The sequence below is a fragment of the Oncorhynchus clarkii genome, chromosome 3 (assembly GCF_045791955.1).
Source record: "Oncorhynchus clarkii lewisi isolate Uvic-CL-2024 chromosome 3, UVic_Ocla_1.0, whole genome shotgun sequence".
NCBI lineage: Eukaryota > Metazoa > Chordata > Actinopteri > Salmoniformes > Salmonidae > Oncorhynchus > Oncorhynchus clarkii.
Window position 1 is genome coordinate 25,613,412 of NC_092149.1, and position 17,149 is coordinate 25,630,560.

Here is a 17,149-nt window from a genome sequence, read left to right on the forward strand (position 1 = left end):
GCAGAGATATGGAAGCTTCAGCCCATATAACCAGATCAACCACGGGGCAGACATCCAAATGTACTCCACACACAGCCGCTTCAACGTGCCCAACGGCAAGCCTAATGTAAGTCCTATTTCTTGGCAGAGAGGCCAGATAGACACACACACAGTCTCAGATTCTGTATTCAGCAGGTTGGCTATGGTTACTAAGACTGGCCGCTCTGCCTCAGTGTTAGATAGACGTCTCTTTGTGCCATTCCAGCTTTGACCAGGGAAACCTGAGGCGTGGGAAACACTAGCCTTCCCCTCTAACCTCTCAGCCAAACTACCCCTGCAGCTTCCAGAGAGGGGTCCCAAGCCATACTCCTCCCCCCAAGCCACCTATTTTCATTGATGCACTAAGTTGCTTATCTCCGAAATCAAACCCCCACATAAGCAGATGTTCTTGGTAGACCAGACAACCAATTTAAAGCAATCATCTGTGAGCTGTGAGTTTATAGCTTTAATCCTGCCTTGGGTACGTATGAGGGATGATACCAGAGTTATCATCCAAGGACCTTCCTGTATGGGGCATGTTACTCATCAATGTCACTATGAATGACTGGCAACAACATGATTTGACTGAAAAAAGGCAGTGTTTAATCTGGACATCAAAAATATATATTTTCGATTGAGCTATGAAAGGGATGCTAAATACAAATGCCATGGAATCTACCAACGTCAGAGAGAGAGAGAGATCTCTCCCTTAACACCAAACAAAGAGACCATTGACTGTACTAATGAGACTTGCATGTTCGTCACACTGCATTGCACACCTCAAGCACACACACACCTGAGAGGTAGGGAAGTGAGGAGGGAATCTACTCAGGTTTTTTCTAGTGTTGATATGTAGAGTCATAGATATTTGTTTAGTTTTGGAAATGTACAGCTTGAGTTAGCTTGCTTATATTCAATCTACTGTATACGGATATTGTTGTGTGTTTGTGTTTATGCACTCCATATAATTGTGCTACATTTACATTGATATATTTAAAAATTCTGTGTTGCTGCTAGCAGTGGTTTGAACATGTTTGTTATGTTGTTTTGGAAAGGGGACAGTGGAAGACATTGGAGGACTATTTTTTCACAGCCTCCAACTCTCCTTGATCAATTTATTGAGCATAGTCGTTCCACACTAGTCTGCCAACATTTGCTCCGAGACTGACTATCATATAATGAGAAGAGTGCCCCCTCTGTCACCTGTCTCTATGGCAACAGAGCGGTAGACAGACACATTGTAATCCACAACCACTCTGTTCTCGTTACATAACCTTCTCCTTCCAAAGCCCCTTTAATTGATGAATCACTGGTTTGATTTATAGTTGCAATTAAGCAGAGTGGATGTCTTTCAGGCTTAGTTAACTAAGGCTTTAAAACAGACGAACGTCTGCAAGATAAGCTAACATTACAGTTCTATACAACAGGTCAAAAACAGACTGCAAAATTCAGTTTTGCCTGATAAAGGATATTGTGTGCAGTATCATCTTCACAGACTGTTTTACACCTTTGATGAGCTGATACTTTCTCTGATACAGGACGAAATGGGAGAACTATCGAAAAACCAAACAGGGATGTATGTGGTGAACGAGTACTGACACACAGGTACAGTAGGTGACACACTTTCTGTATGCTAATGTACTTCAGTGGTACTGTCAGGTAGACAACAGAGGAAATGTAGTTTCATGTTTTCAATTCCAGGAGACAATCTCCCCTGAATGCTTTCTTTCCTTCCATACATCAGGGGGATGGGGTTCAATGAGAGGTTTGAATAGGTAGACTACTGATTATTGTAGATATAAGTGTGTAGAGACGTGTCAACATACTGAAGATACTGTATATATTTAATTCAAGTAATTTACTGTTTTTACAATATATTTTTTGTTGTTGTCCCTTCCCTACTTCTCTTTCCTCCAGAAGCTCCAGTCAATTGGGTAAGAAGACCATCTGAAATGGCCTTATGAAGTAATATGCATGGGAGCAATGACAATTCTGTACAAATGGTTCAATTATCTCTGAAGTATCTGAATGAAGATCATGGTGTTGGCTCACTGATTGTAATTTCAACCTGTATTTATTCAAATCACATTTATTTATAAAGCCCTTTTTACATCAGCCGATGTCACAAAGTGCTATACAGAAACCCAGCCTAAAACCCCAAGCAGCAAGCAATGCAGATGTCCTAATGTTATTTTATACCTAATGCTTTTACCAGTGGAGGCTGTTGAGGGGAGGACGGCTCATAATAATAGCTGGAATGGAGTCAATGTAATGGTATCAAACACATCAAACAGCTGGTTTCCATGTAGTTGTTACCATTCCATTCTATTATTCTGTACGTAAATCCGAGACACTCCATTTAGTATATGTTACTCCTCCCTGACCAACCTCCCTACTTTAGTTTCTGTCTAAAGTAACTAGGCCATTAAAAGGTATCATGTGTCTTGACGTGCTCAGAAATACGTAAAGTATGTTTTGAATGGCTCTGAGGCCAGGCTGGCCATTTTGGCTTCATTGTGCCAATAGTTTGAGTTGTATTTTCAGTCTTTACTGAAGGCAAGCTTAACCTTGGTAAAAAAAAAAGAAAGAAAGCTGATCCTAGATCAGTAAATGGGGTCAACATATGTATCCTGCAATTAACATGTAAGAAGAATGAGTAGGGGTGCAATACCCAATCAGGTACAGTTAACAAGAAGTTAATTGTTTTCAAAGACTATAAATCAAACTTTTTGACTTGGGCTGAGAGATCCAGATCTAATTCCCTACCGCTGGATAAGACATGTTTTGAGATAGGATGCTAGCATGCCAAACAGTTAACTATTCCACAAACACAACCCACCCAGTGAGTTAAACACCAATGTTATGTATATTTGACAATCTGATTAAATAAATCCACCATTATTAATCAAATCTGTGAGATGCAACTATCTGTAAACATTTGAAGTGATCGTGCATTGACGCTTTAAACTTTGCATAAAAATACATCTAAATCATTTTTAGATGAAATATTTGTAAATAATAAAGTGTCAGTTAGATTTTTATGGGCAGACGTAGTTTGGATGCGTTCATGGTTTCTAAAAGAGTTGGATGATTCTGTTCATCAGGAGAACTGAAGCTAGGGCAGAACAGACATGCCTCTGTTTGTATCTAAGCCTGCCCTCATCCCCTGGCTTTTCTTTCTTTTATTCTTTGTGTGAAAGGAACAAGTAAATAGATATCTAGATAACGTGCGTTACAGTTAGGCTGGGTGTGGCGGTGTGATAATGAATAAGGTATTGTATTAAATTACGAAATGAGTCCGACTCCATAAAATTATGAATTACTCAACAGTTGTCCATTATATGCAAGTCGGTGTGTATTAAAAAGGCAACACCTTTTTCTGTTATTTGGGCAAGGTTTAACATAAATATTTGACATATGGATGTCCTGGAAACAGATACATAACATTCATGATAACCAGCTACCAAGTGACATTGAGAATTGAACGCTTACATTTTTCAAGGTGTGCAGTACAAATCGCATTCTTATCCAAAATGCATGAGGTGTATATGTCCATTCCTCTCCATATCCCCTATCTTTGTAGTCTGTATTAGATAATGTCTTTCTGCAGTTGCATTGTGTATTTTCCCTGGAAAACATCACAGTGGTTGCTGTTACTAATACTGTTCAGCAGGAAGATAATCAATCAGAGAGAAACTTTCAACCAAAACAAATAAGATCAGTTCTTATTGTTTCTGACACACTGAGGTCATTGTTTGATTATGACCTCAGAAACAATATGATTTATCGCTTGGCTGGGCTTAAAAATCTATCAACCAAAAGGGCGAAGTCAGAATGCAATCTTAAGTCATTTGCTAACAGTGTAACCAAACATTATTCAAGCATGTAGATGTACATACTAATAGAAGCATACACCCATGCAAGACTTCTTTACCCAACAGAGTCAACCTGTTCAAATAAACTCAGCAAAAAAAGAAACGTCCTCTCACTGTCAACTGCGTTTATTTTCAGCAAACTTAACATGTGTAAATATTTGTATGAACATAACAAGATTCAACAACTGAGACATAAACTGAACATGTTCCACAGACATGTGACTAACAGAAATGGAATAATGTGGAGGGATTGTGCGTTCCTGGTGTAACTCGGGCAGATGTTGTTGCCATCCTGTACCTGTTCCGCAAGTGTGATGTTCGGATGTGCCAATCCTGTGCAGGTGTTACACGTGGTCTGCCACTGCGAGGACGATCAGCTGTTCACGCTGTCTTAGGCGTCTCACAGTACGGACATTGCAATTTATTGCCCTGCAATTTATTGCCCTTATTACCCCCTGCAGTCCTCATACCTCCTTGTAGCATGCCTAAGGCACGTTCACGCAGATGAGCAGGGACCCTGGGAATCTTTCTTTTGGTGTTTTTCAGAGTCAGTAGAAAGGCCTCTTTAGTGTCCTACATTTTCATAACTGACCTTAATTGCTTACCGTCTGTAAGCTGTTAGTGTCTTAATGACCATTCCACAGGTGCATGTTAATTAATGGTTTATGTTTCATTGAACAAGCATGGGAAACAGTGTTTAAACCCTTTACAATGAAGATCTGTGAAGTTACTTCGATTTTTACAAATTATCTTTGAAAGACAGGGTCCTGAAAAAGGGACGTTTCTTTTTTTGCTGAGTTTAATACCATCAAGAGGATAAGTCAATGTCTTTGCATTTGGGCCAATATGACAAAAGTTGTCTGTCAATTGTCTATGGCAAAAGGTAAAATCCGCATATGAAGGTATGCAGACACAAATACCTTAGTGGTAATGAATAACTCCCCGAGTCACTCTCATGTTTCTTACAAACAAATCAGACAGGTGACACACTATGATGATAAGACAAATCTAGAAAATATAACCTATACAGTAATATGACATCACCAATACAGACAATATGCTGGCAAGGAAATGTGGCATCAAGACCTGATTATACCTTGAATGCCCTGCCACATATTTGCCCACTGATATTGGCACAGAGGGTGTGGTGCTCCTAATACTAACAGCAGGTCCGATTACCTCTGCATGGTAAAAGCCAGGACAGTTCGGGGAAAATGGGATAGTTCAGGATCCGATGAAGATTATTCTTCAACTCTTTCCACCTGAATGTTATTCCTAGTGACAATAAAATGTAATGACTTATAATGAATTAGAGAAATCCAACACTTCCAATCTTTTCACTGTGGATTTTGACTTGTTGATGTGAATTGAGTCCCTAAATTAACACACAAATTTAGTTAATTAGTTACTGTAGAAAACCATTTTAAAACAGTTTTAGGCCCCCCCCATTTAACATTTAAGATTTCTCTTTGAAATTGGCCGATTTGCATTCAAATGTCACGCATTGCTTCAGATCAACCATGAGATTGCAACACTGTAACAGTAGGTGTTAAATCCTACATAAACAGCTGACACACAAAGGCTGCTTTACAAAGACAGCCCAATTTTGATTATTTTTTCTAGAGGTCGACCGATTAATCGGAATGGCCGATTAATTTGGGCCGATTTCAAGTTTCATAACAATCGGAAATCGGTATTTTTGGACGCCAATTTTTTTTTTTTTACAACTTTATTTAACGAGGCAAGTCAGTTAATTATGAACACATTCATATTTTCAATGACGGCCTAGGAACGGTGGGTTAACTGCCTTGTTCAGGGGCAGAACGACGGATTTTTACCTTGTCAGCAGTCAGTAGTCCAACGCTCTAACCACCTGCCTCACGAGGAGCCTGCCTGTTACGCGAATGCAGTAAGAAGCCAATGTAAATTGCTAGCTAGCATTAAACTTATCTTATAAAAAAAACAAATCAATCATAATCACTAGTTAACTACACATGGTTGATGATATTACTAGTTTATCTAGCGTATAATCGATGCAGTGCGCATTCGCAAAAAAAAGAATAAACGTTTTGTTTTTTCGAAATGATAGTTTCCGGATTCGACCATATTAATGACCGATGGCTTGTATTTCTGTGTGTTATAATTAAGTCTATGATTTGATAGAGCAGTCTGACTGAGCGATGGTAGGCACCAGCAGGCTCGTAAGCATTCATTTAAGCAGCACTTTCGTGCGTTTTGCCAGCAGCTCTTCGCAATGCTTCAAGCATTGCGCTGTTTATGACTTCAAGCCTATCAACTCCCGCGATTAGGCTGGTGTAACCGATGTGAAATGGCTAGCTAGTTAGCAGGGTGCGCGCTAATAGTCTTTCAAACTTCACTGGCTCTGAGACTTGGAGTAGTTATTCCCCTTGCTCTGCATGGGTAACGCTGCTTCGAGAGTGGCTGTTGTCGATGTGTTCCTGGTTTAAACCCAGGTAGCGGCGAGGAGAGGGATGGAAGCTATACTGTTACACTGGCAATACTAAAGTGCCTATAAAAACATCCAATAGTCAAAGGTATATGAAATACAAATCGTATAGCGAGAAATAGTCCTATAATTCATATAATAACTACAACCTAAAACTTCTTACCTGGGAATATTGAAGACTCATGTTAAAAGGAACCACCAGCTTTCATATGTTCTCATATTCTGAGCAAGGAACTTAAACGTTAGCTTTCTTACATGGCACATATTGCACTTTTACTTTCTTCTCCAACACTTTGTTTTTGCATTATTTAAACCAAATTGAACATGTTTCATTATTTATTTGAGGCTAAATTGATTTTATTGCTGTATTATATTAAGTTAAAATAAGTATTTATTCAGTATTGTTGTAATTGTCATTATTACAAATAAATGTTAAAAACAATTGGCCGATTAATCGGTATCGGCTTTTTTTGGTCCTCCAATAATCGGTATCGGCGTTGAAAAATCATAATCGGTAGACCTCTAATTTTTTCCCACTAATTGGTCTTTTGAACAATCAGATCAGCTCTGCTAAAGATCTGAGGTGATTGGTCAAAAGACCAATTACTGGGAAAAAAATCCAAATTGGGCTGCCTGTCTAAATGCAGCCAAATAACAAAGTAAGGATATTTCCCAGTAGCTTATCCATGGGTGAGGTTGCCATGATGTACAGTATATTAATCTGGGTGTTGGTGAGAAAAGAGGTTTCGTTATATGACACAAAGACACACACCTTCCACTCATGGCATATACAAATATAGTCTTTAAATGTGAATTATTAAATCACTGCAAACATCCAATATTTACTATCTTCAGTTGAAAGTACAACACAATATTTACAATGAAGACCTAACCTAACTAACTTGAAACCTAACTTCTGTCTGAGTATAGTAAAAAATATAAAATTATAATAATAGTAAATATGCTGGTTGAGGAAAATAATTTCAGTTAGAAAAATAAAATATTTGTATAAATTTTTATTTAACCAGGCGAGTCAGTTAATAAGAACACATTCTTATTTACAAGTCTAGATAATTATGTAAACTTAAATCAGAATTCTGATGTTTCACACTAGTCTCCAAATGTGAAATCACTGTGTAGGCTATGCATTGCCATCTTGTGGCTTGAAGGCGCACATGGAATATAATGATCATAAAAGCATCTGCAGTATAAATCCACTTTGTTCATAACATTTCATCACTAACAACACCCTTGCAATAAAAACTGTTCTTACACACAACACAATTGATAGCTCATGCAAAGCCCTCAAACAGCCATATAAGACTTGTAGGTGTTGCTGCTGATATTAAAGGGATAGTTCACCCAAAGTTCATTATTGGTTAATACGTACAAGATTTTTTTGAAAGATGATAGTTCACTTTAGGTGACCTTCACCGGTTAAGGCAAACTCCTTGAAGTGATGTCATCCTCCAGGAAGTCACTTCATCACAGGGCTAGACATCCAGGTTTAGGGAAGACAGTTAACATCGGGTCCCCTGTCCCTCCAGGTTCTTAAGCCAGAGCTCCAGGGCGTATTTTGTACCAGTGCTAACCCGCTCCACATCCTCTCCACTATTCGGGGCCCGGTTACACAAAACAGACAATGGCAAATCTGACTCACTGAGCACACCTTCCGGAGAGACCTCCGATACACTGGAGAACCAACGCCACAGAAACAAAATGGTAATATTGTTAAGAGGAAACCAATTAAATAATTAATGTCAGAGGAAATTAGCCTAGTAAAACTTTTTTTCACAAATACTTGTCAATGGTACAGTATATAATATATATTTTTATGTCTGTTTATGTTTTGAGTACATTACTTTGTGGATGTGATGTACCTTATGGTTGGAGCCACACCCTCCAGCGGTGTCACAGAACCCTCCTCTCCGTCCACGGCGGATACGATGGCCTTGACCAGCGAGGCGTCCACCCACAGACAGCCACTGACCTCAGCGGGCTCGGGGCGCAGAGAGGCCTAGAATAAAGATGGTCCTTAGTGAGTCAGAGGCATTCTCTTTGATTTGGCTTTGTGTGCCTTTAATGATAACACCAGGCAGACAGAGACCAACAGGACAGTCAGGCAGACAGACAGACAGACACCTGGAGCTGCTGGTGTGTGAGGGAGGTGTTTAGGAGCATGTAGGTGACCACATGGTGCCTCTGTGGCATCCCTCTGCTCAGCATGGGCGGGAAAACTGACTGTGAAGAGAAACAGAACAAACATTTGAGCCAACATGAGCAAACAGGACTGTCAGACAAATCAGAATTGATCAAATGTCTGTGGAATTGTGGCCAGTAGGTTTTTTCTAATATATTTACATATGATGATTATTATTCACAAAACTATTCCCTGGGCCTAGAAATGTGATGTGTAGTGGCAGTGATTTCCCACCTCCCAGAGCCCCAGCAGCTGAGCTGAGACGTCTCCGGGGTCCAGCTTCAGTCCTGTCTCCTCCCTCAGCTCCCTCAGCCCAGCATCCAGGAGCTGAGAAACAAGAGAGATATGAGGCAAACACACACACACAAAGCTTGATTGAGCTAAAAGGGAATTGACCACAGAGACCATGAGGGGGGTTGAAACCACAGGCAAATACACTTATGAGGAATAATCTCATTTATCTTCCACTGTTTAATAGTTATTGCAACTAGAAACGTTACCCTCTCATCCAGTTCCACATGGCCACCTGATAAAAAAAGTAAATTGGGTTACCCAAAGTGTCTTCCTATGGAATGCCATTTCATTTTGAAAGGTTACGTCCGCAGAATGATGCCATACCTGGTGGAACCCACACATTGGGGAAAATGCGGAGACTGGACGCCCGTCGAGTTAACAACACCTTCTGATTGGCTGACTGCAGAAGAATAGCAACCCCCACGTCCACTCCGCGGCTCTGAACATCCAATGGGATTGCAGCTGCCTCTGCGACAGACAGATACTTGAAGGGGCAAAAGGTTGCCCTCTGAGAAAAAACAAATATCAACCAAATAAACTCAAACATTTTCCATTACACTTTTTTCAGTCAACCAACAATCATTTCTATGGGATACACAAAACAACTGTCTGAGGTATGGAAATGTGGCCACCACTGATAAAACAATTAAACCTATCAGTTTATTAAATTGAATGTGTTTCATTGAGTCATTACCTTCAGCGGAATTCCTCTCCCCTTCTCGCACTCACACAGTGTAAATCGATTGTTCTCCAAAGAACACTTCACCTCCACCTCATCAAGAGTCTCTGTAAAATGACCTGTTATGCTCTAACAAAATGAAGTGGTACATTTAAAAATAAAAAAAAGTTTAACTGTTGCACAATTCACCTCATATAACAACCTTTGAAGTATCGGCAACTACAAGAATAAAGGCTAACCATCTAGCTAAATTACTTGATTTCAATGTATTTTGGAAGGGAAAATACTGGGCCTGCTATGGGTCCATTCAGCCATTGTTTTTTTTGGTTATCAATATATAAATCCTGATTATGGATGGCAATCTCTAGCCCATAAATTAAGGAAATATACACTATATATACAAAGGTATGTGGACACCCCTTCAAATTAGTGGATTCCGCTATTTCAGCCGCACCTGTTGCTGACAGGTGTATAAAATCAAGCACACAATCATGCAATCTCCATAGAGAAACATTGTCAGTAGAATGGCCTTACTGAAGAGTTCAGTGACTTTCAACGTAGCACCGTCATACGATGCCATCATTCCAAGTCAGTTCGTCAAATTTCTGCCCTGGTCAACTATAACTGCTGTTATTGTGAAGTAGGAGAAACTACAGCGCAGACGCAAAGTGGTAGGCCATACAAGCTCACAGAACGGAACCGCCGAGTGCTGAAGCACGTAGTGCATAAAAATCGTCTGTCCTACGTTGCAATACTACCGAGTTCCAAACTGCCTCTGGAAGCAACGACAGATGTCAGAATAACTGTTCGCCAGGAGCTTCATGAAATGGGCTTCCATGGCCAAGCAGCCGCACATACACCTAAAATCACCAAGCATCGGCTGGAGTGGTGTAAAGCTTGCCACCATTGGAAAAACATTCTCTGGAGTGATGAATCACACTTCACCATCTGGCAGTCCGACAGACGAATCTGGGTTTGGCGGATACCAGATGAACGCTACCTGCCCCAAAGCATAGTGCCAACTGTAAAGTTTGGTGGAGGAGGAATAATGGTCTGGGGCTGTTTTTAAATGGTTGGGGCTAGGCCCCTTAGTTCCAGTGAATGGAAATCTTACCGCTACAGCGTACAATGACATTCCAGGCGATTCTGTGCTTTCAACTGGAACTGGAAACTGGAAACAGTTTGGGGAAGGCCCTTTCCTGTTTCAGCATAACAATGGCCCCGTGCAGAAAGGGAGGTCCATTTGTTGAGATCGGTGTGGAAGAACTTGACTGGCCAGCAGAGCCCTGATCTAAACCTCATCGAACACCTTTGGGATGAATTGGAACGCCGACTGCGAGCCAGGCCTTATCGCCCAACATCAGTGCCTGACCTCACTAATGCTCGAGGCTGAATAGAAGCAAGCTCCGCAGCAAGGTTTCAACAGCTAGTGGAAAGCCTTCCTAGAAGAATGGAGGCTGTTATTGCAGCAAAGGGGTGGACAAACTCCATATTAATGCCCATGATTTTGGAAATAGATGTTCGACATGAAGTTGTCCACATACTTTTGGTCACGTAGTGTATATGTACAGTATTATTTTTTTCTTTAACCTTACATTTAATTTGGGTGACCTACCACTTTAAAATGGTACTACAGTAAAACCAAACACTGCCATAGCGCCCACTTCGTTTTCAAAAATTACACGTGACACTGGCATTTGGCTTGTTGAAGTGACAAGCAAAAATGCACATGCACAACTGACCTGTGCAAAACGGGCACATTGCGGTGCGACATTATTCTTCGAAAGATGAACCAGTATTTTCGTGACTTTTTCCATGGTTGTAAATTATTCTCCTTATTGATAGATACAGTAGTTTAATGCAGGTGACAGATAGCTAGCAACGATAGCTAGCCTAATTTACAAATGTGTAAAATAATCCCGCGAGCGATAACAAATCAGATTTCTAATAGCAAAATAAGAATGGCAATGCTAGCTAATATTACCACATTTCACATTTGTTCAAATGAGCACTAGTAGCGCAATTGACAACCAAGCTAACTCTATAGCTGGCCGTTATTATTATGATCAATTCCCAAGCTGTTTTTTGCTTACTAGCTATCAATCTATCTAGTGGGCTCCTGCCTTGTTAGCTAGGTCGATGGTTCATGCAACACAATTGTTTCCTGCCCACTGATCTTAGCTTCTATGGCTGGCTGTCATGTCCAAGGAATATAAACACAAATGTACACGTAGCTAACTACCTACATTCATTGGCTACATTGGTATCACATGTGGCTCTTCTTTTTCTTCCTCGGTTTATATATGGCGGTTGGCAACTAACTTTAGTGTGCTTTACCGCCACGAACTGGACTGGAGTGTGGACCAGGTCTAAAAACTCTAAATCCTACCCACATTCTAGTCTCCTGAAATTTCCACCCCAAAACCATCTTTTGTTATTTTTGTCATTAGTCCATTGTTGATATCAAAATGTGTTGCATGTCAGCAATAAGGTTTTCAAGATATACAGTATAACTTTCATAATACAGAACTACAGCTGGTATGATGCATTATGAATCATATGATGGAAAAGGCAGCATCATGTGGTGCAAAATGCATCCTACCTGCTGTATTTCTGTATTTTGAAAGAATGCTGACAATGTAAAAAAAAATACGGTAGTGGGTTTGATTCCCGGGACCACACATACATAAAATGTATGCACGAATGACGAAGTTACTTTGGATAAAAGCATCTGCTAAATGGCATATATTATATATTTGTCCATAAATCTCATAACAATCCCTCCCATAGTGTTGGCACTGAAATAACAGGTCTCTGGTCACTGTCTCCATCTTCTCCTGGCAGTGATCACACCCAGTCAGATGTTTTGTACTGTTGAGCTTTGTGTGTCCCAGACCCTTGTGATTCCACTTTCTTCCCATCTCTCTCGACCTGAGGACCTCCCTGCCCCCACATTTTCCTGGATCTTACACAAAAGTCTTTCCCTTCCTATTCCACAACTCTTGCCATTTGTTTTTGACCACTTCTCATTAACCCATTGGCTTCTGCTTTACTGATAGACAATTCCATTCCATTTAAGTTTTATGATGTCTGAGAACTTGCTTGGCAAGAACACCCACTTCCTCATTCCCCTCTACTCTCACAGGAGCTGGTACCCAGAGGAACCTCACAAATACCCCCATCTGTCTCACCCTACACAGGCACTGCAACATCTCATAATCTCTCATAATCTCTCTTCCACAGTGCCCTGTCATCCGCAAACGTAGACCTCCCAATATCGGTTCTCCCCTGAGAGAATACAAAATCAATTATAATGGAGATCAACAAAGGACTAATCACACTTCCCTGGTGGGGTAGCATTATCTACCTCATAACTTTCTGACATTGAGCTCCCCATATACAGATTTGTATGTAATGAGGAGATGCTAATGTCTCCGCCCTAACAATGGGAGTCGTTGTCCCAAAGGCGGGAAGGCAAGTGACAAGTTTATGTTTAAATAAACCAATAGAAATGTGTTGGCCTTATTTTTGGACAGATTTTAGCAAGAGTGAAACTTTTAGCTTTGCCTTTTCCTCTGTGACTGTGGTTGCACCCATGTGCCGCCCCTTTCAATGTATTATTGATCCGGTAGGTGGCGCTAAAGGCCAATATTATTTTGAAGATGCTTCAGTAAAATAAATTTGCCTAAAATAACAATTTGGAAAAACACAACCAAACTGTTCAAATCTACTGATACCAACAATGTAAGATATGTAAGATCTAATGTATGGAAGAATTAGATGTATTTTATTTGATTTATGTTCAGCTCCTGAGTGGTGCAGCGGTCTAAGGCACTGCATCTCAGTGCAAGAGGCATCACTACAGTTCCTGGTTTGAAACCAGGCTGTATCACATCGGGCTGTAATTGAACCAGCGTCATCCGGGTTTGGCTGGGGTAGGCCGTCATTGTAAATAAGAATTTGTTCTTAACTGACTTGCCTAGTTAAATAAAAATAATACATTCACGCAAGTAAACAGCACAATTTTAGCATAGTGTTTCTCAATCCACCATATGTCGCTCTTCCACATCTGCAACGAAAAGTGACAGAGCTAGAGCAGTGTTTGTCAGACCATGAGACATCCCGAAAATCAGTCTTATCACAAAATTTTCTGTAGTGTCCGATTTAAAAAAATATATACACTGCACAAAAAAATTAAGGGAACACTTAAACAACACAATGTAACTCCAAGTCAATCACACTTCTGTGAAATCAAACTGTCCACTTAGGAAGCAACACTGATTGACAATACATTTCACATGCTGTTGTGCAAATGGAAGTGACAACAGGTGGAAATTAAAGGCAATTAGCAAGACACCCCCAATAAAGGAGTGGTTCTGCAGGTGGGGACCACAGACCACTTCTCAGTGGGGGGTCATAGAGCAAAATGTCATCATTCCTATGCTTCCTGGCTGATGTTTGGTCACTTTTGAATGCTGGTGGTGCTTTCACTCTAGTGGTAGCATGAGACGGAGTCTACTCCATGAGGGTGGTATGAGGGCCCGACGTCCACAGGTGGGGGTTGTGCTTACAGCCCAACACCGTGCAGGACGTTTTTCATTTGCCAGAGAACACCAAGATTGGCAAATTCGCCACTGGTGCCCTGTGCTCTTCACAGATGAAAGCAGGTTCACACTGAGCACATGTGACAGACGTGACAGTCTGGAGACGCCGTGGAGAACGTTCTGCTGCCTGCAACATCCTCCAGCATGACCGGTTTGGCGGTGGGTCAGTCATGGTGTGAGGTGGCATTTCTTTGGGGGGCCGCACAGCCCTCCATGTGCTCGCAAGAGGTAGCCTGACTGCCATTAGGTACCGAGATGAGATCCTCAGACCCCTTGTGAGACCATATGCTGGTGCGGTTGGCCTTGGGTTCCTCCTAATGCAAGACAATGCTAGACCTCATGTGGCTGGAGTGTGTCAGCAGTTCCTGCAAGAGGAAGGCATTGATGCTATGGACTGGCCCGCCCGTTCCCCAGACCTGAATCCAATTGAGCACATCTAGGACATCATGTCTCGCTTGCACCACAGACTGTCCAGGAGTTGGCGGATGCTTTAGTCCAGGTCTGGGAGGAGATCCCTCAGGAGACCATCCGCCACCTCATCAGGAGCATGCCCAGGCGTTGTAGGGAGGTCATACAGGCACGTGGAGGCCGCACACACTACTGAGCCTCATTTTGACTTGTTTTAAGGACATTACATCAAAGTTGGATCAGCCTGTAGTGTGGTTTTCCACTTTAATTTTGAGTGTGACTTCAAATCCAGACCTCCATGGGTTGATAAATTTGATTTCCATTGATAATTTTTGTGTGATTTTGTTGTCAGCACATTCAACTATGTAAAGAAAAAAGTATTTAATACGAATATTTCATTCCTTCAGATCTAGGATGTGTTATTTTACGGTTCCCTTTATTTTTTTGAGCAGTGTATATGACCCCTCTATGGAAAGATGAGACTCTCGTGATGACATTTTGCTCTATGACCCCCATGATCTTACTGCCGATCTGCCAACTTCTGTCTGTAGTATCCAAACTGTTTTGGCTACACACCAATATGACCCCTCTGTGGAAAGGTGAGACTCACAAACACGTACGTGTTATTTTGCTTTAGGACACCCACAGGCCTCACAAGACTCGTCTGAAGTTCCCCAGTACCAGTTTAAAAAATGTATGGAAGTATATATGGACACTGTTTAATGACAAAAATACAGAGTTAAATACATGTACAAATAAATACAAATAATAATACAAATAAATGTTTCTGATCTTTGTTATAGCTCTACTGTCTATTTTCTCTGTCTGACCAGCTGCGTTCAGGTGGATGGATGTGTCGGCAGCCCCTGGGGGAGTGTGACCTCCCAGAGCACTGCACTGGTACCTCTCCCTACTGCCCCCCCAACGTGTTCCTGCAGAACGGCGAGCCCTGCGAGGAAGGCTCCTCCTACTGCTACAGCGGTGTCTGCGCCAGCCTCAACACACAGTGCCTGATGTTGTGGGGACCTAGTGAGTTGCACTATTGGTCAAATGTTCTGGACCCAATAACATTGGGATTGATACCACTGTGGGGAGCTAGTGGCTAGTTATTTTGAACTGAAACGTTGAACATTTTTACTTCACCTGTGGAAACAGAGGAAACATACTCTTAAACAAAGCACAAATATATTTCCCTTGGTTGACTAATTGACTAAGGGGTTGACTGATCTTGAACCCAGAACCAAATCAACTACTTGATTTCACGAGGGGTTGACAGCGGTTGGTTGAGTTAACAGTGGTTGAACTGGACACCACCCTAGAAGCAAGCCTCTGAACGCCATCTAAACAGCTTTCTCCTACTTACCTAGAAGTACTGTATGTGGGGTTACTGCCAGCATATACAAGAGTAATTCCACTAAAGAGGACCTAGGGGATAAATAAACATCCTGAACTTCAGAGGCAGATCACATACACAATGTGTGGAAGTATCGTTCAACAATGCACGTGGCATGAATACATATAGCACAGTTCCATTTTCTTTTTAATTTAACCTAAAAGACAACTGATCAATATTTAGCTTACCCATCCTCCAACAATTAACATGAAAAAGACATATTTTAAAGAAACTGTTCAGCTGAAAAAGATATCCAGCCATGGCGACCGTTAGCAGAGTGAGACACATAAAACTAATATTAAATGAACCGATTACACATTAATACGCTATGGGCACAACATTCATGTTGTAGCAAATTTAATCAAAGCTTGCTCGCTCACTGTTGGGAGGGGTGAAACAGAAAATCTTACCAAAGTTAGCTAAGTTAAGTATATAGGCAATGCATGACATTTGTTGGCATGTTGTTCCTTCATAGTTTTTACAGGATACTGCAAAGGGTGTGATTGTGAATGTTGCCAATTCAGCAAGCATCATCATTTGATTTGTCTTTGTATTAGTTACTCTTAAGGAAAAGAAAAGTCACCTCTGAGTAATGTGCTGCTATATTGAATCGCTCGCAACATTTTATAATAATGATACCATTTCAGATCACTTACCGTTGCCTTCTGTTAAAGTGAATGGGATAAGCAGTTACTTTTTCCAGTAACACACCCAAAGGATAGTGGTTTGTAGAATGCACTGACTACCCTGACTGCACATCACTGGAAAAACAATGGGCAAATTTGTTTTGCGTGGCCCGGTCCCCTAGGAGTGTGCTCATTTTCAACCATTCCATTGGTCCTAAAGACAATTCTCCACCCACCCGGGGCACCAGGCCATGCAAAACAAACTCGACCAATGCAAGAACACTAGTCGACTCCTCCTACTGATCTGTTGAGGGTGAGGCTATTAAATCAGGGATGGATGAAATTGCCCTCATGTCATTAATTATATTTAGCCTACAGCACTCTGGCTTTTAGGAGCGCACCAGTCAACATGCATTCTCAGTTGCACTTCAATCAATAATGCAAAAGATGAATGGGTGATTTGAGTGCATGTGATGTCAGGTTGGCATTTCACCTCCAGAAAAGCATTAAACAGAACCTGATGGAAATTAGCGATAAGGTTACAGTGATCTGTGTAAACTACCAATGTAGACACTAACACTTGAA

At 41.1% G+C, this 17,149-nt stretch overlaps 1 protein-coding gene and 1 long non-coding RNA gene across 3 annotated transcripts; one reads left to right on the plus strand and one right to left on the minus strand.

Annotated features, from left to right (window-relative positions):
• LOC139405840 (uncharacterized) lies at positions 1 to 2,044 on the plus strand. The gene is made up of 3 exons (XR_011633920.1): positions 1 to 106; positions 1,557 to 1,623; positions 1,936 to 2,044. It is a non-coding gene; the product is annotated as an uncharacterized lncRNA (long non-coding RNA).
• A 5,317-nt stretch (positions 2,045 to 7,361) lies between these two features.
• Positions 7,362 to 11,786, minus strand: LOC139405841 (nucleoside diphosphate-linked moiety X motif 17-like). Of its 2 annotated transcripts, none has more exons than XM_071148277.1 (8): positions 11,276 to 11,786; positions 9,549 to 9,662; positions 9,179 to 9,362; positions 9,061 to 9,086; positions 8,795 to 8,887; positions 8,503 to 8,601; positions 8,241 to 8,377; positions 7,362 to 8,052 (listed from the first exon to the last, which is right to left on the minus strand). In XM_071148277.1, exons 1-8 carry the CDS (start codon positions 11,348 to 11,350, stop codon positions 7,881 to 7,883), a joined length of 900 nt encoding a protein of 299 aa, XP_071004378.1. In that variant the 5' UTR covers positions 11,351 to 11,786; the 3' UTR covers positions 7,362 to 7,880. The 2 variants fall into 2 exon arrangements, with proteins under 2 accessions (XP_071004378.1, XP_071004379.1); XM_071148278.1 differs by having other exon boundaries at positions 9,549 to 9,640; positions 11,276 to 11,752.
• Between the last annotated feature and the right edge of the window lie 5,363 nt (positions 11,787 to 17,149).

Bases quoted from the DNA above. Each gene is read 5' to 3' on its own strand.
- LOC139405841 (XM_071148277.1), bottom strand. From the start codon at position 11,350: ATGGAAAAAGTCACGAAAATACTGGTTCATCTTTCGAAGAATAATGTC. The intron at 9,363-9,548 runs GTAATGACTCAA...GTTTTTTCTCAG, and splicing joins GGAGAGGAATTCCGCTGAAG to AGGGCAACCTTTTGCCCCTT. The intron at 9,087-9,178 runs GTATGGCATCAT...TTTTTTTATCAG, and splicing joins CAATGTGTGGGTTCCACCAG to GTGGCCATGTGGAACTGGAT.